The 24,884-nt window shown below is 42.4% G+C and overlaps 1 protein-coding gene across 16 annotated transcripts in view; it reads right to left on the bottom strand.

Moving 5' to 3' along the window:
- MBNL2 (muscleblind like splicing regulator 2) overlaps positions 1 to 24,884 on the bottom strand; it is a 122,360-nt gene that overhangs the window by 5,435 nt on the left and 92,041 nt on the right. For 8 of the 16 annotated variants that reach the window (XM_053306403.1, XM_053306407.1, XM_053306411.1 and 5 more), the window contains 2 exons: positions 23,788 to 23,823; positions 19,765 to 19,859 (listed from right to left, as the gene is read on the bottom strand). The exons of 5 other annotated variants lie outside the window; for them this stretch is intronic. In XM_053306403.1, coding sequence (XP_053162378.1) covers positions 19,765 to 19,859; positions 23,788 to 23,823 — 131 coding nt within the window. The remainder of the gene's footprint in view (positions 1 to 19,764; positions 19,860 to 23,787; positions 23,824 to 24,884) is intronic. 3 more of the 16 variants (XM_053306406.1, XM_053306410.1, XM_053306414.1) reach the window with 1 other exon arrangement.

The raw sequence follows: 24,884 nt of genomic DNA, 5'->3' as shown, positions 1-24,884 counted from the left end.
CCTGTCTTTGGCTTCCAGCGGCATCTGGTGGGCCACTGTGCGAAACAGGATGCTGGACTAGATGGGCCTTGGGCCTGATCCAGCAGGGCTGTTCTTATGTTCTTAAAGCTAGGAAAGGCTCATATGGGTACAGACGGTCCTTTAGGTACCCTGGTTCCAGGCTGTGTAGAGCTTCAAAGTTTAAGACCAACATTTAACTCAAATATTAACAGGTAACCAACTACAGCAAAACTGTGCAATATTAGCATATTGCTATGCTCCCTATGAGCATTTAGGCACCAACATTAAGCACCAACTGCAGCTTCTGAACTGCATTCAAAGGAAGTTCCATGTAAAATACATTAAAGTATCCTAATCTGAATGTGAGCATGCAGAGACACAGTTGGGCAATTCCAAGGTTAACAGAATCAGGCATGTTACCATCTTTTCAATGACTGTAGCAATAAGCAAATTTTCAGGTTGATATTATATATGCTCATTTTTTCACAAAACAAAAAATACAGATAGTGGCCTGGTTCACACAATTGTTTGAATTTAGGTTTAATGCAGGTTACCAACACTGATGTGATTGTGTGAACCTATCCCAAGGTAGTTTATGGTATGAGATTCCTGCCTTGGCATGGGTTCACTCAATCACACTAATGCTGGTAACCCACATTAAACCTAGACTGCAACGACTGTGTGAACCAGGCCAGTGTCTGAAATGTGCAAGATACGTTGGTAACAGAATCAGAAGCGATGTCCAAACATTCTGATTCCATTAACAATATGTTTTGCATGTTTTGGACACTATCTATAATATTTAGGGGGTTGTAAAAATAAGTCTGCATTTATTCATTTGTCATATTTCTATACTGCCTGATATATGCATCTCTAGAGGGTGCACACAACAAATATAAAACACAACAAATATAGAGTAAAAACCATTAAAACAATTTCATAGAATAAAAAGTCGAAACAATCTAATGAGATAAAAATGAATTAAACAATTTAAAATTAATTTCCGTTAGAAGCCTGAGAAAACGGGTATGTCTTACAGGTCTTACTAAAAGCAAACACAGAAGGAGATGCTCTAATTTTAACAGGAAGCATATCCCAAAGCTGCAGGGAAAAGGCCCGTTCCTGAGTCGCCACCAAATGAGCCGGCGGCAACTATAACCAGACCTCTCCAGATGATCTTAATAGGTGACAGGGTTCATAACAACGAAGGCATTCTCAAGTACCCTGGACCCAAGCCATTGAGGGCTTTATATATGATAGCCAGCACTTTGTATTTTACTCGGAAGCATATTGGCAGCCAGTGCAGTTCTTTTAAAATCTGTGTTATATTGACTGACTGATTATATGATCCCTTTGGGTTGTCCCAGAGACCTGTTTGGCTGCCACATTCTGTACCAATTGTAGTCTCCAGACTACATACAAAGGCAGCCCCACATAGAGTACATTACAGTAGTCAAGCCAGGAGGTTACCAGCATATGCGCCACAGTTTTAAGGTCATTTATCTTCAGAAATGGATGTGGCTGACTTATCAGCTGAAGCTGATAGAAAGCACTCCTGGCCACTGCCTCAACCTAAGAAACCAGAGAGGGTTTGGATCCTTATTGCAGGAGATGTTCTCTTTCCAGTGGCTATATTTAATATTAACTTAAGAATTTGCTAATGGCTATAGTGGCAATATGCCCTGGGAAGTGGCCAGCTGGCATATCAGCCACAGCCATCACCTGGGCATCCAGGAATACAGAGTGACCCAGGAGCACTCCCCTGCTGTGGACTTGGTCCTTCAAAAGGTGCAATTCCATCAAGCACCAGTTCTCTACATACCAGAATGGTGGGTTTACCAAGCCAAAGCACCTCTGTTTTAAATGCACATCACCTAAAAGTAATCCAAGGTAAGGTTTAATCCATGGTAAATCTTCTGCCATTTGCTCTCTAGTGTTCCATTGCTTAGAACTCCTCAGTAAACTAAGGAGCTGCCTGGGCATGAAGAGTCAGAAGAGGGAGTCCAAAAGCTCTTTTGTCAATTGCCCAAGTCATCTCCTCATTCTAGAGGGCACTGACAACACCATCAGCACCCCAGTGGGAAAAGCTCTGAGAGACATCAGGAATCCATTAGGATCTGTAAGCATTGGGGGACGGACCATTCTAATAGCTCATCCACTCCTGCATAGATCAAGAGAGCCAGTCCAAAGTCCTATCTTTACCAGATAAGGTAAAGAAGAAGAAGAAGAAGAAGAAGAAGAAGAAGAGGAGGAGGAGCAGTGTGAAGAAAGAACACTTGCCTAAATGTCACCTAACATACTTAGTGGTCAGAACCAGGGAAGTGTCCCCTACAAGTGTTAAAAACCAATGCCTCTAATTAAAGATTTACTAATAACTACTCCCCTGGCTATTGATGGTGAGTGATAATTATGGTGTGGTCATCTCTAGGTGATCTGATGGTTCTATTACTTCAGGCCACAAATAAATAATATATGTATGGCAGACTTGTGGATTAATAATATTGTGAATTATTTGCAGGACTAGACAAATACATTACTTGAAGGTAAAGGGAATAGCCTTAATTTCTCTTGGTAGCAGCCTGTGGCTTCACATAAAAATCCTGTCATTTGCCTTGATTTGCCAGTGGTAACAGGATATGAACTATGGTACTCATAGAAAATATATTAGAGCATGAGAAAGTGGTATGTATGCATTGTGAAGACCTTATTCAGAATATTCTGGTATGATTCCAGGGTAAATTTTGATGTTCAGTGGTACATTACTACTAACCAGCAATCATGAAGCACTATGGAGTCTACACTTCGAGCCTAAAAGTAAATATGCAACAGCTACTTTTTTAAGCCAACAGTTTTCAAACAATTTTCCTGATAAAATGAAGTAGCTTTAATTGGAGTTCATTTGGTTTATAGCAAATGCTCAACATATATATACACACATTTGTACAGCTTATCAGATCTGTATCAGAGCCATAAAACATAACTTCTGACCTACAGGCAAAATCAAAAATAAATTTGCCATGCACTAGAAAAAGACTTATTCCAGCCAAATATAGAATACCTTTCAAGAGAGTAAATGATAAATGGTTTCTGAAGCCTCACTAAAGACCAAACTTAAGTGACAGGATTTAAGATGTATAGTACAAGCAAAGCATACAGTATGGTCAAGTTATTATGTAGCTTGCTGATAAACCAAGAGAATTTGTTAGTTTATGGTGTAATAACAATCAACATTACTATTCTAGTAATATTAGAACCAAGAAGCAAGCATTAGCTACAGCCCTTTCCTTTTGCCCTGCCGTTGCTTCTTCCCTCTGCCACAACCAGCATCAGCAGCACCACATTACAAGCAATCTCATTATTAAAAAATACCCCTGGAGTCTGATAGTGGTAGCACAAAGGAGAGGCGTTGCCACTGCTGATGCTGTACATTATTTATTATTATTATTATTATTTCTTGTTTACACAGTCAGATAGGTGTTATTGACTGGTTTGTTTTATCCAGACATCGAGTCCTTCCCAAGGACCTGGGATGGCTGAATTTTATTGTCAATTGTTATAGATATCGTCGCAGAATATAGGCTGTTCCCAGTAAAGCTGCTTTTTGTAATTGGCTGATGGTGATTTCTGTGGCCCCTATGGTGTTGAGGTGCTCTTCAAGGTCTTTTGGAACTGCACCCAGGGCGCCAATTACCACTGGGATTATTTTGGTCTTTTTCTGCCACAGCCTTTCAATTTCAATTTGTAGATCTTTGTATTTTGTGATTTATTATTATTATTTTATTTTATTTATGCTTTTATTTTATTTTATTTTATTATTTATTATTATTATTTCTTGTTTACACAGTCAGACAGGTGTTATTGACTGGTTTGTTTTATACAGACATCAAGTCCTTCCCAAGGACCTGGGATGGCTGAATTTTATTGTCAATGTTGTTGCTGTTGTTGTTATTATTATTATTTTACATTTTGTATCCTGCTCTTCCTCCAAGGAGCCCAGAGCGGTGTACAACATACTTAAGTTTCTCCTCACAACAACCTTGTGAAGTAGGTTAGGCTGAGAGAGAGAAGTGACTGGCCCAGAGTCACCCAGCAAGTATCACGGCTGAATGGGGACTCAGGTCTCCCTGGTCCTAGTCCAGTACTCTAACCACTACACCATGCTGGTTACACCACATATGTGTGTGCTGTACTGATTAGGCTCTAGTTGCTGGCTCACACTTTGTTATTAGCATTTTCTCCTGCAGGTGAGAGAGTCACCGCATCTTGCCCAGACCTAGTTACTTCTGCAGTCCTATCATGCAACCTTTGAAGCAAAGAGGCTCATACTCCAGCTGCAGAAGCCGATTAGCCTACTCTCTCTCCTGCTGCCCTCACTTCTGTGTTCTGTCACACCTCTGTTGCTTTCAAGCCTAGAAGTGCAGGCATCCAGTGAAATCCACAAGAAGTCGTCGTCATTGGACCATTCTAATTAAATATATATATTTTAGGGGTTGTCATTAAAATAGAAAGGGAATAGTATCTGTTTTTTGTGTCTCATTAGCTACATGAAAATTAGTCAAAATGATATCGTTGAAACAGTATACTTAACATCTCATATGAATGAGATGCAGTTTCTTTATACAAATTACAATCTGCTGCTTTCTTTCCCCTTTGCTACTATCATGGCCATTGCATCATTATTCAGGACACCATGATTCAGAAAGAACAACCACCCTGAAATATGGTTGCTGGCAGTGACTAGTACAGTGGCTGCCTCACTTAGTTGAATACAATGAACAAGGCAGCTGCTTTTCTCATTTAAACCAAAGGAACAAGATAGCTAAAAATTGTGGCAATTTCTGATTTAGAAGCAGATGCTGACTTGTTCGTTTGGCAATTATTTTTAATTCACTGAAATAAAAGAAGATAGGAGTACAGCTCCTTATCTTACCATGTGGTTGACTTGAATTCTTGACTAAAAATATTGATTTCATTACAAGAAACTTGGCATTGGAATGGAAAGCATTTGGGTTAAAAGCTATAGCTTTGTAGTAGAGCACATGCTTTTCATGCAGAAAGGACTTCCCAGTTAAAAATAAGGGCTAGGAAAAACATCTCCATGAGACCTTGGAGAACAACAGCCAGTCAGAGCAGAGGGCATTAACGAGATAGACAATAATTGGACAGTATACCTTGCACCGTTGCAGAGAGTGCCCAGAAGCCCTGCCCCAGCACTGACATGCCAGGAAGCATCACTCTCCCTTCATTCTTCATGGCTGTGGTGATTGTCTGAAGAGGCAAATGGCAGAAGCGTGATGACGGGAGTTTCTGTGATTGGAAGGCTGAGGCACCTTCGCCTTCTGATCCCAGAAGCAACTGCCACCACGTTTACGGCATTTGCCTCTTCAGACAAATGCCACATCATGAAGAGCACAGGGATGTTTGCTGGCATGTCAGTGCTGGGGTGGGACTTCCAGGCACTCGCTGAGAGTGTATTTGTACACAAATACAACATCCCTTCCCCTCACCCACCCAATAGATAGATAGATAGATGTTTAACTGTTTGTTTGTTTGTTTGTTGATTGATTGATTGGATTTATATACCGCCCTTCCAAAATGGCTCAGGGCGGTTTACAAATTAAAACAAACCACTAAAACAATAAAGAGCTAAAACATATTAAAAACAATATAACAACAATTAACAATTTTAAAACATTTTAAAACAACAATTAAACAATTACAATGATTAAAATCTCCAAAATCGTGTTAAAATATTAAAACCAATTAAAAAACCCTGGAAAGCCAGGCCAAACAAATACATTTTAAGGCCTCTCCTGAAGGCTAATAGAGAATTCAAATTGCGGATTTCCGCAGGGAACACATTCCACAGCCCCGGAGCAGCTATAGAGAAGGCCCGCCTCCAAGTTGCCACCAGACGAGTTAGTGGCAACTGGAGACAAACCTCCTCAGATGAACTCGAGCCTAAGCCGTTCAGGGCTTTAAAGGTAATAACCAGCACTTTGTATTTTGCCCAGGAACTTATCGGCAGCCAGTGCAGTTGTTTCAAAATAGGTGCAATATGGTCTCTCCGGGTTACCCCGGAGATCAATCTGGCTGCCGCATTCTGAACTAACTGAAGTTTCCGGACTACGTACAAAGGCAGCCCCACGTAGAACGCATTGCAATAGTCAAGCTGGGAGGTTACCAGCTGGTGCACCACTGTTTTGAGGTCATCCTCCTCAAGGAATGGGTGCAGCTGTTGAATCAGCCGAAGCTGAAAGAAAGCACTCCTGGCCATGGCCTCCACCTGAGAAACCAGGGTGAGGCCTGGGTCCAGGAGTACTCCCAAGCTGCGCACCTGCTCCTTCTGGGCGAGTGTAACCCCATCCAGCACAGGAAGATCTAACTCACTCCTCAGATTCTGAGCCCCCACAATGAGCACCTCCGTCTTGCTTGGATTCAGCTTCAATTTGTTATCCCACATCCAGCCCATTACTGCCTGTAGGCAGGCATTTAGAGAATGAGTGCCATTTCCTGAAGATGAAAGGGAGAAATAGATTTGGGTGTCATCAGCATATTGATAACACCCAGCACCAAATCTCCTGATGACCTCACCCAGCGGTTTCATGTAGATATTGAAAAGCATTGGTGACAGAATGGAGCCCTGAGGGGCTCCATTTACAGTGAGGGAAATAAGTATATGATCCCCTGCTGATTTTGTCCGTTTGCCCTCTGACACAGAAATGACCAGGCTATAATTGGAATGGTAGGTTTATTGTAGCTGTGAGAGACAGAATAACAACAAACAAACCCTCAAAAGCCCAGTGCCCAAAAGTCAGCGATGGATTTGCATTGTAGTGAGGGAAATAAGTATTCGATCCCTTCACAAAAGATGTCTTAGTACTTGGTGGCAAAACCCTTGTTGGCAATCACAGAGGTCAGACGTTTCTTGTAGTTGGCCACCAGGTTTGCACACAACCCAGGAGGAATGTTGTCCTACTCCTCTTTGCAGATCCTCTCCAAGTCAGAAAGGTTTCGAGGCTGATGTCTGGCAACCCGAACCTTCAGCTCCCTCCACAGATTTTCTATGGGATTAAGGTCTGGAGACTGGCTGGGCCACTCCAGGACCTTCATGTGCTTCTTCTTGAGCCACTCCTTTGTTGCCTTGGCTGTGTGTTTTGGGTCATTGTCATGCTGGAATACCCATCCACGACCCATTCTCAATGCCCTGGCTGAGGGAAGGAGGTGCTCACCCAAGATCTGACGGTACATGGTCCTGTCCATCGTCCCTTCAATGCGGTGAAGGTGTCCTGTCCCCTTAGCAGAAAAACACCCCCAAAGCATAATGTGTCCACCTCCATGTTTGACGGTGGGGATGGTGTTCTTGGGCTCATAGGCAGCATTCCTCCTCCTCCACACACGGCGAGTTGAGTTGATGCCAAAGAGCTCGATTTTGGTCTCATCTGACCACAACACTTTTGCCCAGTTCTCCTCTGGATCATTCAGATGTGCATTGGCAAACTGCAGATGGGCCTGTACATGTGCTGCCTTGAGCAGGGGGACCTTGCGGGCACTGCAAGATTTCAGTCCTTCACGGCGTAGTGTGTTACCAATTGTTTTCTTGGTGACTATGGTTCCAGCTGCCCTGAGTTCATTGACAAGTTCCCCCCGTGTAGTTCTGGGCTGCTTTGTCACCGTTCTCATGATCATTGCAACTCCACGAGGTGAGATCTTGCATGGAGCCCCAGACCGAGGGAGATTGACAGTTATTTTGTGTTTCTTCCATTTGCAAGTTATCGTGCCAACTGTAGTCACCTTCTCACCAAGCTGCTTGGCGATAGTCTTGTAGCCCAGTCCAGCCTTGTGCAGGTCTACAACCTTGTCCCTGACATCCTTCGACAGCAATTTGGTCTTGGGCATGGTGGTGAGTTTGGAAGCTGAGTGATTGCTTGCTTCTATGGACAGGTGTCTTTTATACAGGTACTGTAACAAGCTGGGATTAGGAGCACTCCCTTACAGAGGGTGTTCCTCATCTCAGCTTGTTACCTGCATATAGTGAAAAGACACCTGGGAGCCTAAAATCTTGCTGGTTGATAGGGGATCGAATACTTATTTCCCTCACTACAATGCAAATCCATCGCTGACTTTTGGGTACTGGGCTTTTGAGGGTTGGTTTGTTGTTATTCTGTCTCTCACAGCTACAATAAACCTACCATTCCAATTATAGCTTGGTCATTTCTGTGTCAGAGGGCAAATGGACAAAATCAGCAGGGGATCAAATACTTATTTCCCTCACTGTAACAGCTCCTGCTTTGAGGAGCGACTGTCACCAAGCTGCACCATCTGGGATCTACCTGAGAGATAGGAACGGAACCACTGCAGAGCAGTGCCCCCTATTCCCAACTCCCCCAGGTGACCCAGAAAGATACCATGGTCGATGGTACTGAATGCCGCCGAGAGATTCAAGAGGACCAACAGAGTCACACTCCGTCGATTCCCTGGTAAAGGTCATCCATCAGGCCAACCAAGGCTGTCTCAACCCCATAGCCCGTTCTAAAGCCAGTTTGAAATGCGTCTAGATAATCAGTTTCCTCCAAAACTGCCTGGAGCTGGTTAGCCACCACCCTCTTGATTACCTTGCCCAGCCAGGGGAGATTGGCCTATAACTATCCATCGCTGAGGGATCCAGGGAAGGCTTCTTAAGAAGTGGTGTAACTATTGCCTCCTTCAAACAGGAAGGCACCCTACCCTCCCTCAGCGATGCATTTATGATATTAACTAGGCTATCTCCAACAACCTCTCCGCAAGATCGAAGCAGCCAGGTTGGACAAGGATCCAGAGAACAAGTGGTAGGCCGTACCGCTCCAAGCAGCTTGTCCACGTCATCAGGAGTCACAGATTGAAACTGATCCAACCTAACACTGCAAGAGGGACTGCGAGATACCTCCCTCACAGACCCTGCAGAAATAGTGGAGTCCAATTCGGCCCAAATACAGGAGATTTTTATCTGCAAAGAATCCACTAAAGGCGTCACAGCAGAGTATCTCCAGGAGCTGATTTGAGGCAGAAGGAGCAGAAACTATACTCCTCACCACCCGGGATAACTCTGCCGTACTTGAACCCGCAGATGCAATGCGCGCCGACCAAAAACGCTTTTTTGCTGCGCGCATTGCCACTGCGTAGGTCTTCAAATGTGTTCTGTGCTGCATCCTGTCATATTCGAGCCGAGTTCTCTTCCACTTGCGTTCCAGTCACCTAACAAGCCGCTTCATCCCCCGCAACTCCTCCGTGTACCAGGGAGCCATCTTAGAAGCAGATGAGACAGCTTTGTATGTTCATACCACAAGTGTAAATATTTGTTGTCCATGTCTTCTCACACTATCAAAGAGGACCTTTTCCATTTATAAACCAGATATAAAACATCTGGTCCTTTTAGAAATTATCCTTGGAGATATTTTTCCTTAACAGGAGGAAAACTGCAGTGGGGTGCTATCTTATTTGTTTTGCTAATTGTAATGATGGATTGCTCCTACATCTGCCAGCCTTTAATAAAACAGCAAACAACTTTCAGGTATATGTCTAATCCCCAGAAGAGTTGTTCTGATGGGCATTCATAGGAGTAGTCTCAGTTTCCCACTTGCTCTTAATCTGGTAAAAAGTACATACAACCATAACACTAGAAAAGGCCGAAGGTCTATCTAGTCCAGTCCCTGCAGCAAAGCAGCTATCCACTCACAAAGTCTTCATAGATTGACCCTATACCAGTGACCTTCATTCTTTTTCAAGTGGGGCCACTTTGGCAAAAAATCTTAAAACATTAGAGCCATTTCCCACTGTGCTCACCTCCAACAGTACTGCACCTTCCTCAGCAGAGAACCCTTTAGGGAAAATAGACCCCTCTCTTAAGAGGTCTATGAGGAAAGCACTGGGAAGGGCTACACTTCCCAGCGCTCTGTCCACAGCATTCCCTGATGGTGCAGGGAATCAAGAGGGCTCCTATTCCCTTTAAGGTGCCCCCAAAGTGCTTGGAGTAAGGCACAATGGGAATGGTTGCCCCACATGGTTCTAGGGGGACTGTGCAGAGTATTCAGCTTTGGTTGAAGCTTTGCACAAGTCTAATGAACCATTAGTCAGAGAGCCACACTTAGGATTGATGGGATACATCACTGACTTCAAGGCCTTACAAAGAAGAACACTGATCTACACAATCCAGACCAAGATGTGCACTGTAGAAAAGTGTCTGTAGAGCAGACAGCTGCAGATGACACAAGTAAAATAACTCACATAGTAAGGGAACACAATCCTTCCTCTATTATCACTAACTAATCTGAGCAGGGGGAAGATTTCTTCTTTTCCTGAAATATGGCGATCCTGAGTTTAAACAAAACCCATCCACTTAAGAATAATTCACAAAAGCACAGTTACCACTTGTTGATTGCAACTGAGCTGATGACTTGCATGTGTGAAACAGAACAAATACCACAGCAGAAATTTTCCATCACCTCCCATTACATCGACGTAGTATGCTTCTTCTATAGAAACACCTCACACATTCAGCTGAAAGTCACTGAGAGAAAAGTCATCAAGGGAAGAGATATCAAGTGAAGAAACTTTGCAAGGGAATCAGCTCTGAGTCTTCGCCCAGGGAAAATTTCATTGGGCACCAATCCCTATATCCTGAGATACCCATTGCCTCAAAGGAGGAGAAAAATCCAAAAATGTATGAGGGAGCCCTATTCACTCCACTAGACCACTAAGGTTCCCAATCAGAAATAATAGTTACCCTACTTCCAGAGGGAATCTGCCAGAATTTTTAAAAGTTCAATATACTGTCTCACATAAGGAACTGACAAGTGATTTGCCTGAAGCAACAATTTGCAGTCATTTCACTTGCTTCAAGGGATTGTCACAGCATGCACTCTGTTCTCAAGTTCTTGCATCTTCCCCATTTAGGGCACTGCCCTGGCCTTGGAGCAAACTCCTTAGGATCTATATTCTACAATTTGTACTGTGTACAATATGGCTCTCTATCACTTGCTCTAAAAGTATCTGCAAACCTCCTTGCTAAATGTATCTCCTAAAGCTGCTCTACAACTAGAAAGTTCCCTAGATGCTATGGGAACACTCCAACAGCACCTAGGATATAGTGATAGGACACACAGACTCACAGTGGCATTTGACAACACTGATCCAGCAGTGCTGGGTGGGAGTTGGCACAGCAGAGTAGAGGTTCATGTTGCTAAAATTACTCACTTCTTGGCACAGTTGATAATGGCCAGTGGAACCAACAGTGCTCAAAAAATTGTGTTGGTGGGGAGTATCTTCTTTTATGTAGTTTCCACAAAGGGGAAGTCAACAATTATTTTATGCCAAGGCCATTTCTTATAACTTCTGGAAGACATGCTATGAAACCCAATGTTGGTGTTGCCAACCTCCCAGGGCTGCTGTGCATGTGAAAGATACCCCCGGCAGTGCTGCAAAGACCACGGAGTTCTGCAACAACCTAAAAAGCATGCTGGAAACAAGGGAAGAAGTGTGGCATGCAGTGGTTTAGGTCAATGTGCAATGCACACCTCTGAAATACTAGGGATGTGCACAAACAGGTACGGTGCTCCCTTCCTGGAATGTCAAGCCTGTTCTAATGCTGGCGTTCGAGCCGGCTTGATGGGAAGTGGGAGGGGGAGTGCCTTTAAAAAACTGGTAAGGTGCTCCTTACCTGTTTACCCCCTCCCTGCTGCATGCCCCCCACCGGTGCTTGATTTTGAAAGAGAAGTGCAGGGCAGCAGCGATCCTTCCTGCAGCCCCATCAGTGTTGGCATGCACATGGCTAACATGCACATGCGCCGCCCATTGGCATGGCCAGCATACCACACAAATGGAAGGTGTGTGCGTGCGCCGGCCATGTGTCTGCCGAAGCCAATTAGGACTGCAGGAAGGAATGCTGCAGCTCCGCACATCTCTTTCAAAAATGAGCGCCAGTGGAGGAAAAGCTGTGGGGAGCGGGCGAATAGGTAAGGAGTGCCTTACCAGCTCGCTTAAAGGCACCCCCCACACACACACACATGCTGCCCCAGGGAGTACGTGAACTGTTCGTGGACATCCCTATGCAATCATGCAGAGGCTTCTTTTCATGTGCAATGCAGTCTGGAAATGCCGGCACTGCATTGCACAGCATGTTGGCCCTTTCTGTTACTGGATGAAATACATTAACATCAAGATGAAGGGTCTACTGCAGTGGTGAGCATCGGGGGTGGGTGGGATGGAACTCCAGAAAAAGAAAGAAGATTGATTAGACAGGTCCACATAAGGAAAGCTTTCCTGGCCTCATGTGATTATGTAACTGTAAGTACAGTTTCAAAAAATACCATTCTTTTTTTCTGGCATTCGTGCTGCTTTATATGAACACATCTCAGGAAACTTCAACTTCCTTATATTTCTGAAAGTGTTCTGCTAGCATTTCCCTTTCGACACCAATATATAAATATAAATATAAAGCTACTTTCAAAATTGCTTGCAGGAAAGAGCATGTTGCCTGTCAAAAGGAATAAGCTGCAACCATCACAAAAGCAGTGGGAAAGACAACCACTTCAAGAAAAGCCAACCAGGTTCTGCACCCTTTCCCTAAGAGAGCAAATATATCTGAGGAGGGCAAATTGGCTTATCTAGGGCATAGTTTTGGCAGGGCTTTAAGCTGCTTGGCTCTCCCAGACCTCAGCTTTCCTCTGTCCGCTGCTGCTATCTGCCCTGCACAGCACTACGTCCAGCTGGCTCCTGGGTAGCAGGAGGGAGGAAGCTGCAATCTGGGGTTTTCCTCCTTCCCACCACTAAAGAGCCACTTGGATATGGAGTGGCGTTTCAGCTCCCAGGCAGTGGAAGGGAAGAAAGGCTAAATGGCAGTCTCCATCCACCTGGCCCAAATTGACTACAAATGCTAATACATGTCCTTATTTTGTAGCCACTTTCATTGAAGTGGGCAGGGCACCACATTCTCCTTCCACCCGGCCTGCTTCAATGGAACTGGCTACAAATTAAGGATGTGAATACAGGTATAGAGGTATAGAAAGGTGGGTTTGTGACCTGCGTGTTGACTGCACAGTGACTTACCTGCCTGGTGCAAAGGTTGCAGACATAACGCAACATCTAGAAAGACTGTTGGGCAGTGCTCGGGAGGAGACAGCTGTCATGGTGCACGTTGGCACCAACGATGTGGGGAAATGTAGTTGGGAGGTCCTGGAAGCCAAATTTAGGTAGCGTATTGAAGTCCAGGACCCCCAAGGTAGCATTCTCAGAAATGCTACCTGTTCCACATGCAGGTACAGAGAGACACATGCAAAAACACGAAGGCACTGAAAACCTGAGCACAACGTAGATAGTGAAAGGATAGAAATGTATTGGCAATAAATCACAGGCACCCCTGTGATAAGTATAATGAATACAGTAATGAGGGCAGTACACGCTCCATACAATGCAACAAGTACAATAAGCCACAGTCACTGAAGTTCGTCGTGCACGAGGGTGCTGCTGCTGTGTTGGAATGTGGTCATAAACCAAGCACAGCAGCACCACCCTCGTGCACGACGAACTTCAGTGACATGGTATGGAGCGTGTACTGCCCTCATTACTGTATTCATTATACTTATCACAGGGGTGCCTGTGATTTATTGCCAATACATTTCTATCCTTTCACTATCTACGTTATGCTCAGGTTTTCAGTGCCTTCGTGTTTTTGCATGGGTTGCTTTTCGTAGTTTTTGCCTGTTTCCCCCCCTTTTTTTCTTGGTACAGTGAGACAGACAGAGCTGAGGGATTTCAATGAGTGGATGAGATGTTGGTGCCGGGAGGAGGGGTTTAGATTTGTTAGGCACTGGGATACATTTTGGGGCAAGCAAGGCCTGTACAAAAGGGACGGGCTGCATTTGAAACAAGATGGAACCAGACTGCTGGCACTTAAAATCAAAAAGGTTGCAGATCAGCTTTTAAAATAACACCTGGGGAATTGCCGATGGGAGCTGGGCAGTATCCGGTTCTATGAATACCATCCTTGAAAGTGTGAGGGTGCCAAGGATTCAGATAAAACAGAAGGGTACAGAGCAGAACCACATAAAGAGTAGACAGAAGGCTGTGCCAGCTGGTCAAAGAGTCAAAAGAAAGATAGAAGACACCAGAAAAGAGATTCAGTGTATAGGTGCTTATATGCCAATGCCAGAAGCCTCCAAGCCAAGGTGGGTGAGCTGGAGTGCTTGGTTGCGAACGCAGAAATAGAAATAGTGGGCATAATGGAAACATGGTGGAACAGTGAGAACCAGTGGGATACTGTTATCCCTGGATATAAACTCTATAGAAAGGACAGGGAGGGGCGCCTTGGAAGTGGAGTAGCACTATATGTTAAAGAAGGGATAGAATCTAACAAGCTAGAAAACCTAGGTGGACTGGAGTCCTCCACAGAAACCCTGTGGGTGACAATACAAGGCCTGAAAGGAAATGTGCTACTGGGGATGTGCTATTGCCCTCCGGACCAAAACGCTGACAGTGACTGGGAGTTGCAGGAGGAAATCAGGGAGGCTTCAAAGAGAGGCAGAGTGATTTCAATCACCCACACATAGACTGGGTAAATTCACAGTCAGATAATGACAGAGAGGTCAAATTTCTAGATACACTGAATGACTGCGCCCTAGAACAGTTGGTCATGGAACTAACTAGAGAGAAGGCGACCTTGGACTTAATCCTGAGTAGCACCCAGGACCTGATGCATGATGTCAGTGTCATCAACCCTTTAGGGAACAGTGACCATAGTGCCATCAAATTCAGCATACATGCGGGGAGAGAATCACCAAAGAACTCTAACACAGACACTTTGAATTTCAGAAGACGAAACTTCTCCAAAATGAGGAGTATGGTGAAAAGAAAGCTGAAAGGGAGATCACTTCGCTCCAGAATGCATGGAGTTTACTCAAAACCACAATACTAGAAGCCCAGTTAGATTGTATACCCAAAAGGAGGAAAGGTACCGCTAAGTCCAGGATGCTGCCAGCATGGCTAACAGGTAAAGTCAAGGAAGCCATAAAAGGGAAGAAGACTTCCTTCTGAAATTGGATGGCCGGTCCAAAGGAAGAGAACAGAAAGGAACACAAACTCTGGCAAAAGAAATGCAAGGTGACAATGAGGGAGGAGAAAAGAGAGTTTGAGAGTCATTTAGCTAAAAGCATCAAGGAGAATAACAAAAACTTCCTTAAATACATCAGATACATGAAACCTGCCAGAGAGGCAGTTGGACCATTAGACAATGAGGGAGTGAAAGGGATTATTAAGGAGGATATGGAGGTTGCAGAGAAGCTCAATGCGTTCTTTGTGTCCGTCTTCACAGCAGAACATACTCAGCATATACCTGTTCCTGAAACAGGCTTTTTGGGGATGGAGGCTAAAGAACTGAGTCAGATAGAAGTGACAAGAGTTGATGTTCTAAACTGTCTGGAAAAACTGAAAACTAGCAAATCACCAGGGCTGGATGGCATCTATCCAAGAGTCCTCAAAGAGCTCAAATGTGAAATTGCCGACCTCCTTGCTAAAATATATAATTTATCCCTGCAATCAGGCTCTGTACCCACGGACTAGAAAGTAGCAAGTGTAACACCGATTTTCAAAAAGGGATCCAGGGGCGATCCAGGAAATTACAGGCCGGTTAGTTTAATTCAATTCCAGTCAAATTAATGGAACTCATCCTCAAGGAAAAAACTGTAAAGCACATAGAACAACAAGCCCTGCTGGGAGAGAACCAGCATGGCTTCTACAAAGGTAAATCTTCCCTCACAAAACTTTTGAAGTTCCTTGAGAGTGTCAACAAGTGTGTGGATAAGGGTGATCCAGTTGACATAGTATACCTGGACTTCCAAAAAGCTTTTGACAAAGTTTCTCATCAAAGACTCCTGGGAAAGCTGAGCAGTCATGGGATAAGGGGACAAGTGCTTGTGTGGATTGCTAACTGGTTGAAGGACAGGAAACAGAGGGTAGGTATAAATGAAGAGTTTTCAAAATGGAGGGAAGTAAGAAGTGAGGTCCCCCAGGGATTTGTACTGGGAGTAGTGCTTTTTAATGTGTTCATAAATGATCTAGAAGTAGGGGTAAGACTGGCAGCAGCACCTCCAAGGTTGCAGACCAAGAATCTCTCTCTCAGTCCTATCTTGGAGAAGCCAGGGAGGGAACTTGAAACCTTCTGCTCTTCCCAGAGCGGCTCCATCCCCTGAGGTGAATATCTTACAGTGCTCACACTTCTAGTCTCCCATTCATATGCAATCAGGGCAGACCCTTCTTAGCTAAGGGGACAAGTCATGCTTGCTACCACAAGACCAGCTCTCCTCAATGTGCGGCAGCTGTGAATAAGGCCAATTCCATGCTAGGGATCATTAGGAAGGGGATTTGGAAATAAAACAACTAATATTAGAATGCCCTTATACAAAACTATGGTGCGGCCACACCTGGAGTACTGTGAACAATTTTGGTCACCACATCTAAAGAAGGACATTGTAGAAATGGAAAAGGTGCAGAAGAGGGCAACCAAGATGATCAGGGGCCTAGAGCACCTTTCTTATAAGGCAAGACTACAACACACACTCTCTCCTATTGGCTTAAACTATCCCTGAGTCCAATGGTTCTTGCCCCTCTAACCCTTCATGACGATTACCATTCTATACGGGCTCAGGCAATTGAGATGAAATTACCTACCCTGGGCCTCGCCCCTCTGTCCCTGATCAACATGGTGATACGATCAGGCAAAAGCGATCATCAAACAGCGCATCACAGACACTGAGCGCCAAGCAGATCTCAGCAGTGTTCCAAAGTTTTGTATAAGTGAGGAGCTTAGATATATATCCTATCCGGCAGCACACCTTTCTCAACTGGAGGCCCCAAACCACAGAAGGGCATTCACTCTGGCCCGCTGCCATGGTCTCCCCTCAGCAGTTGTAGAGGGATGATACAGAAAGATCCCGTACGCAGAGCGATTATGCCCCTGCGGCTCAGAGCAAATTGAAACCACTGAGCATGTCCTTTTATACTGCCTGTTCTAGAGAGACATTCATGCCGCCGTTATTTCTCCACTGTTGAACAAGCTTCTGGGACGTACGAACCACTTCTATACTCAATTGCTGCTATCTGACTCTAACCCCCACCCCCACAAAGATTATTGCCAAGTTCTGTGCAGCTGTGATTGGCATCCAGCAAAAGATGATAGCTGATGGGCTCCCCTAATTTGAGTCCTGATAACACTCTCCTCCATATTCTTCGTATCATATTAATTGCACCATGGCAATGCATAATATTTTATTAGATTAATGCAGTGTAACATTTAGCGTATTTTAGTGTATTTTACCATTTAGTGCAATTCCGTGTAACTTTACCATTTTTAGTAATAGTTCAACTTATGGTAACCATTATAGTTTTAACCATTCTTAATTTTAATTCTAGCTTTTTACCACATATGAAATCATTTTCAGCTATATTACTACTACTACTACTGCTACTATTTGAATTCCCCCTTCTATCTTTTCTGTGCATTTTATTATGGAAAAGTATGTTTAGCGGTTTTAGTTTTTTAGTAGCTTGTTTCTTTTTAGTAGCTTGTCTCTTTTTAAATTGTGATTATTTTAAATTTTAGCCTTTTCACAATAGCTATCATCATATTTGCAATCACCTCTATCAACATGTAACTTTTCTCCAGTATTACCTTCATTAATGTTTAATTTTATGCTGGTCTCTGACCATAATAAAGCTTGAACTTGAACTTGACTACAACACATGGGGCTATTTAGTTTAGGAAAAAGACGACTGTGGGGAGACATGATAGAGGTAAAATCATGCATGGTGTGGAGAAAGTGGATTGAGAGAAATTCTTCTCCCTCTCACATAACACTAGAACCAGGGGTCATCCCATGAAATTGATTGCCAGGAAATTTAGGACCAGCAAACGGAGGTACTTTTTCACACAACGCATAATCAACTTGTGGAATTCTCTGCCACGAGATGTGGTGACAGCCAACAACCTGGATGGCTTTAAGAGGGGTTTGGATAACTTCATGGAGTAGAAGTCTATCAACGGCTGCTAGTCGGAGGGCTATAGGCCACCTCCAGTGACAAAGGCAGGATGCAGGAGAGAGGGCATGCCCTAAACTTCTGCCTGTAGGCTTCCAGCGGCATCCGGTGGGCCATGTATGAAACAGGATGCTGGACTAAATGGGCCTTGGGCCTGATCCAGCAAGGCTGTTCTTATATAATCAGTTTGGGCTGGGCAGAAGGAGGTAGCTGCCATTAAGCCTTCCCTCCCTTCCGCCACCTGAGAGTCGATGCACTGATCCATATCTACACAGCTCTTCAGCGGAAGGAAGGAGGAAAGCCCCAGATGGCAGCTTTCTTCTTCCCACCACCTAGTAGCTGGCTGGATGTAGCACAGCACAGGGAGAGGCTGCGACGGTGGATAGGTGAAAGCTGAGGTCTGAGATAACACAGCAGCTTACAACCTGTAAGGTAGAGGGGTGGGGGCTGCCAAGCAGTGGGCGCGAACACAGGCCTCCTCCCCTAGCTATTAAACATGTCGATTGAAGTCTGAAAATTAATTTTGAAAATTAAAGTTATTAATTATTTTAATTAATTAAATTTAAAAATTAATTTTAAAATTGACCTTGACCTCAGTGACTTGGTGTGCAGGGTTTTTAAAAATTCCTTAATTTGGAAAATGTTTAAGGAAACCAAGAGCTAAAGTTACCCATATTTACATAAGGGAATTTAGTAGTTCTGTGTTCTAGGGAAGCCAGTCTTCTCTTGCAGCTTTTACCTATTCTCCGCTCCTTGGACTATATTTGTGTACTATATACCATACAAATTTGAAGGAGAAAGAGTATTAAAACAGTTATTACAAGGTGCCAGAGGGAAGCGAATAGAGCCAGCAGACTTGATCAGGAGTGCTTTCACTTCACATTTTGGATGCAATCTGGACATTTTCCCAAGAACAAAAAAACCATGAAAGTTATTGGACTGATTCCTGGATCTGCTGGAACACAAACCCTACCGTGGGTATTTTGAAGTTCATTTTTACCATAATGATTACTGATGGACACATTTTGTAAATGTTTAGAAATATAAAAATGTGCACACACATACAACAGAGAAGAACAATGATCTTTTGGATTACTTGTATATATAAAATTATAGGATGGAAAATTATGGTTTTTCAAGTTTGACAAAGTTCTCTTAACATCTCAAAGAGTAATTTCAGACTCAGAGCCTTCCATGTAATCAAGCTAAGTACAAATATGAATGGTTCCCTATCCACTAACTGTTCTGTCCAGCTGGCTTTGTCCATTTGGAGTTTGTTTCAGTCTTCAGGAAAAGATCTGTTAGTTACTTATACTTACTGTATGGAGAAAAGGAAGTAAACACTTGAAACCTGAGTTAACACATTTTCCCCTCCTGAATTGAGAAGTTAATTGGATGATTTATACATAACTAGATCACCACCAAGACGACTCCACATCAGTTTGGTTAATTATATAAGGTGTTAGAAACAAAAAACAAACAGTGCAATGCTAGACACAGCTACACGACTTTTTGCAATAAATGTTAACTCTAAATAAGTGCAACCTGTCCATAAATATTTGCTACAAAACTACTTCAAAATAAAGTTTGATGGGTAAAACATGAAGAAAAAAATTCTCCAGGAGAATTTTTTTTTTTAATAAGTACCAGCACTCATTTAGAGTTTGGGATTTGTGAAAGAAAGCTTTAAAAGGAGCAAACCTGATTGGCTGTGGCTGTTGCGGCGAAGGGGACACTTGTTGCAGGAGTTGTTGCTGCAGAGACAGTGGCGGACGTAGCGCTGTGCATCATGGGTACTTTCAGGAGGGGAGCCATGGAAGCAATGAACAGGAGTGTGTAGCATTATGGTAATGGAAGTGGAATTTTGGCATGGTGAATATCAGAGCAGCAAGCCATCATGGGTTAAACCAGCAGATGGCATGCAATCACAATGCAAAGCAAGAAAGCGTGGCAGAGAAATAAAACAAAAGGGAAAATAGCTTATTACAAGTACAATTTAAAGGAAGTTTGTCACAGTTATCGGCGATTCCCAGAAAAAAAACCAAAGCAAATTATTCATTCCTTATTTTGTGATATTTTTACTTAGTATTGTGAAGTTCAAATAAAGCTTTTGTGAAAATGGCCAGTTTATTCATGTAAAAACTGACTTTTTCTAAAGTTACAGAAATATCTTTGTAGATGTTGCCTTTCAAAATTTAAAAAACCAAATTTACTAGACCTACAGGGATCTGAAATACTACTTACTACTGCATGAGCCTGCCCAGACACTTTGATAATTATCAGAGATTAGAAGGGTGGTCTTGCTTGTGGAAAAAGGCTGTCTTACTTGTGGTCTCCCAACTTTGCAATGCCGTCCCAAAGGAGGCTGGTCTGGCTCTATCTTATCTTTCTGGTGTTGGGAGAAGACATTTTTTCATTCTCAGCCTTTATGTGAACTAAATGGATTTATCTCCACTTCAGAAATTTTTAGTTGTGGTATTTCACTACTCCATTTCTGTAATTCTGTGTTTTATTGTATTTTATATTGTAACTTTGCATTCTGCTTTGACAGAACTTCATGAAGAGCAGCTTAAAAATATTTTTAAATAAAATAAATTTGGAATGCTGCTATAGGTTTTTTTAAAAATCCTACTTTTATGAAATCACAATGACTTGGATCCAAAGGTAGTCTTGCACAAGTAGAAGGTACTTCCACTCATGTAAAGGAAGGTCCTTTATGTTTACCAATTTACTCTTCTTTCTGGAGCCCCACATCTCATAGGGTTCCAGAGGGTTCCCCAAGCCACAGAAGTGACTTTTTGGGGTACACGATGGGGTTGCAGCAAGAAGGAATAGGAAAGATAGACCTGTTCTGCAAGTACAAGGCTGGTCACAATAACTAAAATCCAAACCATTGTTTACACTTTGCACATTTCCCCCCCTCCAAGCAGTTTTATTTGCTTCATGGCTCTACCTATCAGTGCCATGCAGTTATTTACCAATGAAATTTCTCTAATAACCTTTCATCTTCCTTTCTCCTGCCTGACTACAGTTTTTTTTCTCCCTGGATATTTATTTGCTCACATTTCTCAAATGCTCCAACCTGGCACAGTTCCCCCAGTGCTTGTCACTGCCCTAGATACTATTATCTTCCTAGACATTTAATCTTGTGCCCATCTATCCTGACCTTCTGGCTGCCAGCATACAGGAAGCTGCCATGTTTTGACACTTACTTCTTTTCTTTTGGCAGCTAGAACTAAAACCCTCAGTTAGTCCACGGTTATCTGATTCTTAGACTACTGAAGCCTCCTCCTCACTCACTTCCTGTTCATTTCTGTCACCTCATTCCATTTCAGTCAGTGAAGAAATTTTCCTCTTTCTCTTTGCTGTGATTTAAAAAGCAACAACAACAACATAGTGGTACTGTTGCCACTGAGCCACATAGAGGAACTGGAATGTGATACAAAAATTCAAGGAGCCAATGCAGAGTTTTTAAGGTCCTCATTCCCTGTTCCGCAACATGTGGCTTAGAAGCAATACTGAGCAACTTAGTGTTGTTCAGCTTCTTCTCTTCCCATCACTATTGTCCTACAGTTTTCCCTACTGCTTTCAGTAGCTATGCCAGTCCTAGTTGCCATAATCTTTATGAGACTCCCTGGGGAAATGGACACTGAGCAGCATGCGGAAATTATTACTGTATTTTTCAAAATCCAAGATTAGTCCCCCCACCAAAAAAAAAAAAAATCTTTTATGTTAGAAATCAAAGAGTCATCTTAAATTCAGATTCTTCCACTTTTCTGGAAAATTTAATCTCTGTTTATTAAGGGGGTCATCTTAGATTCAGGGTTGTCTTCTATTCGGTTAATTATGGTATCTTTTAAGGCTCTCCAGCATGCAGTCCCTAATTATATCTCTTTCATGATCTCCTTGCTCCTGTGGCTCTGTGCAGATTCATCTGGCAACTTTGTTCCCTTCCTTGCAGGGGCGTAACTACCATTAGGCAAGGGGAGGCAGTCGTCTTGGGGCCCCACTGCTTCGAGGGGCCCCCCAGAGGCACATCACATGACTCCCCACCCGCCCATGTTGCACCCCCTATGAATTATGTTGAGTCTCTTGGAGATCGGCAGGAGCAGAGAGTAAAAAAACTAGATTCAATGTGAACTAGATATTCACCATATTCATAATGGGGATGTGAGTGTGAGTGCATGATATACTGTGAAGTGTGTTTGTGTGTGTATATCAGCGAGGGGCCCATTTTAAAATCTTGTCTCTGGGCCCCCTCCTACCTTGCTACGCCCCTGCTTCCTTGACCTGTTTCTGGTACCCTGTTCCAGATTTTAATGCACCATGAACTAATCCAATCACTTCACTTTTTAAAAATTCCTCAAAACATACTTCTAGTATAATCCACACAATAACATACATCTTCAACCTATACGAAATAATCCAAAAATGTTGGTGTTTTCTTAGCCTGTCTTGATATGGATATGAAGAATTTTTTGACTGTACAGCCTGTCTCAACAGTAAAATTTGAAGGGCAGGTTCTTATAAAAGTAGATATATAGATATCTATATCTATTGTAAAAACCTGTGACACTGCAGAGCCCTTCCATCTTATGCATGCACAGCTGATTTTGTTCAGACAAAAAATGGCAATCATTTGCTAGAGATTACAACTACTAAGGTTACCATTTAAATCAGAAAGAATGGGTTTGCAATTAATATATCTATTTATAGGTATATAGCATGTTAGCATGTATGCTGATATATTAAGGTAAGCTAATGTTAACTGCATATGTTCTTAGATTAAATTTAACTTTTATCTGTCTTTTGAAATAAGAACAACCCTTATTTGCTTCTGAAGATGTCTCTTCTTAGCTATGATTCTTAGATAAAATTAGGTCTATTTTACTGTCTGTTCTGAGAAAATAGTTGTAATTTTCCTAATGTAACTAGCAATTGATTTGCTTCCAAAGAGGAGAGCAGATTTTCTGGTAATTTATTTCTGTTCAGTTTTATAGATATGTTGATTCACATGTTTGCTGGAAGTATTATCATAACACATAGAAGAAGTTTGATCTCATAAACATTTACTTCAAATGAGTAGTTCAAAGACAGTGGAGATGCCAAACTAAAATAAATCAGCTTCATCACTTGACTATGCAACATTCTTGGGGCAAAGGCTGTTGGACAAATGCCAACCTTTTTTAATCAGGAAAGGCAAGCTTTCAAATGTTTTAACTCTTAAAAGTAGTTTTGATGTCATTTTTCATGCCTAAACTTGTTATTAATTTCTATTGCAAGTGTTAAAAATGAGGTACTTCTGGGAAACGCTGATAAAACTTTCTTACAACACAGCAAAAAGGAGAAATAGGCACACCACTATGAAACTTTAACACACTGATGAAATTAGCCTGCTTTTTCAATATTTTATGATTTAAAAATGCTAGCAATATAAAATATAGAAAGAGAAAAATTTTGAAAACAGAAAAGCAGATTGGAATTCATGGTATTTATGCTTTTTGCAGTGGAATTGTTATAGCAAGTGATGTTGCATCTAAGCAGCAGGGTTTTTTTTGTTTCTTTTTAAAAAAAAAACAAATTGAAAAATTTAACAGTTCAAGCAAAAGTCCAAATGAGCCATCAGACTGAAACAATTGCCTAAGTTACGTTTTAGTTCCTCCAAACAATGGAAACTACAGAATACAATAAGAAAAAAGATCAATAAAGAAGTTTGAAACCTACCAATACTGGTAGCGGGTGTCATGCACAAAACTGACCCTGTGTGTCATGCAATGATAGGTGAAAAAAAGTGAATAAAGGGGAAGAAACAGGTTAGCTGTTTAGAGTTAACATTCAAAGTGAGATCCAAGCACCCACAAGGATAAGCCAAAGTTAGTTAAATACAACTTCAAAAAGGTCATTCATAGCTTCTTTATTATTTTAAAACATTTCGTTTCATAATACTAAACTTTCTGAACATGTAACATATTGTGCATATGAATCAAAATCTATACAGCAAATACTTCATTCAATATTTTACTTCATCAAAAGGAACTAGCCTTTAAAATGCTATCACCCTGAGTAATCTAATAATGATTTGTCCTACGATCAAGGACATATAGTTCAATTTTAAATACATTTACTCAGAAATTTCCTACTCAGTTCAATTATATTTACTTCATGGTGAATATGCTTAGTAGTGCAGCCTAAAGGCTACAAATGCTATGCACATATAACTTGGGAGCAGGCCTCATTGAACTCCACGGGATTTACCTCCCAATAAACATACATTGCACTGGTTGCCCAGACAACATCTATACATGTTGTACTATACACTGAGGCAAATTAGGTTATTCTACTATATTTCTTGGAGAATGTTTACAACACATTAATGAAAATATGAATGCCTATTGGCCCACATGATGTGCAAGACAACACCAGCACTGCTGATTGGCCAGCATGGCTGCCCACTTGGAAGCCAGTCCAGGCACCTTTGTGTAACAGCACAACTAAAAAACTACTTAAAAAACAGTCTGCATAGCACTACTTCCACTGTAAACAATCTAAGTAACACTGCACTAATGTGGATGAGGCTGCTTTAAGTATGTATGTGTGTATGTATGTATGAAACATATTTCTATACCGCTCAAAACATGCGTCTCTGGGCAGTTTACAATTACTCAACTGTGCTCTTGTGCCATACTGCCAGGGCTGGCTTCCAGATGTGCAGCAGCATAGGCATTGGTGTTGCCATGCTCATCATGTGGGCCACTTTTTAGCAACATCCAAAAACATAGCAGTGCTCTTCCTCAACAGGTGTATCTCTGGTTTAATGTGAA

The sequence above is a fragment of the Hemicordylus capensis genome, chromosome 3 (genome assembly GCF_027244095.1).
Source record: "Hemicordylus capensis ecotype Gifberg chromosome 3, rHemCap1.1.pri, whole genome shotgun sequence".
NCBI classification, from domain to species: domain Eukaryota; kingdom Metazoa; phylum Chordata; class Lepidosauria; order Squamata; family Cordylidae; genus Hemicordylus; species Hemicordylus capensis.
This window is presented reverse-complemented; position numbering and strand designations above follow the sequence as displayed.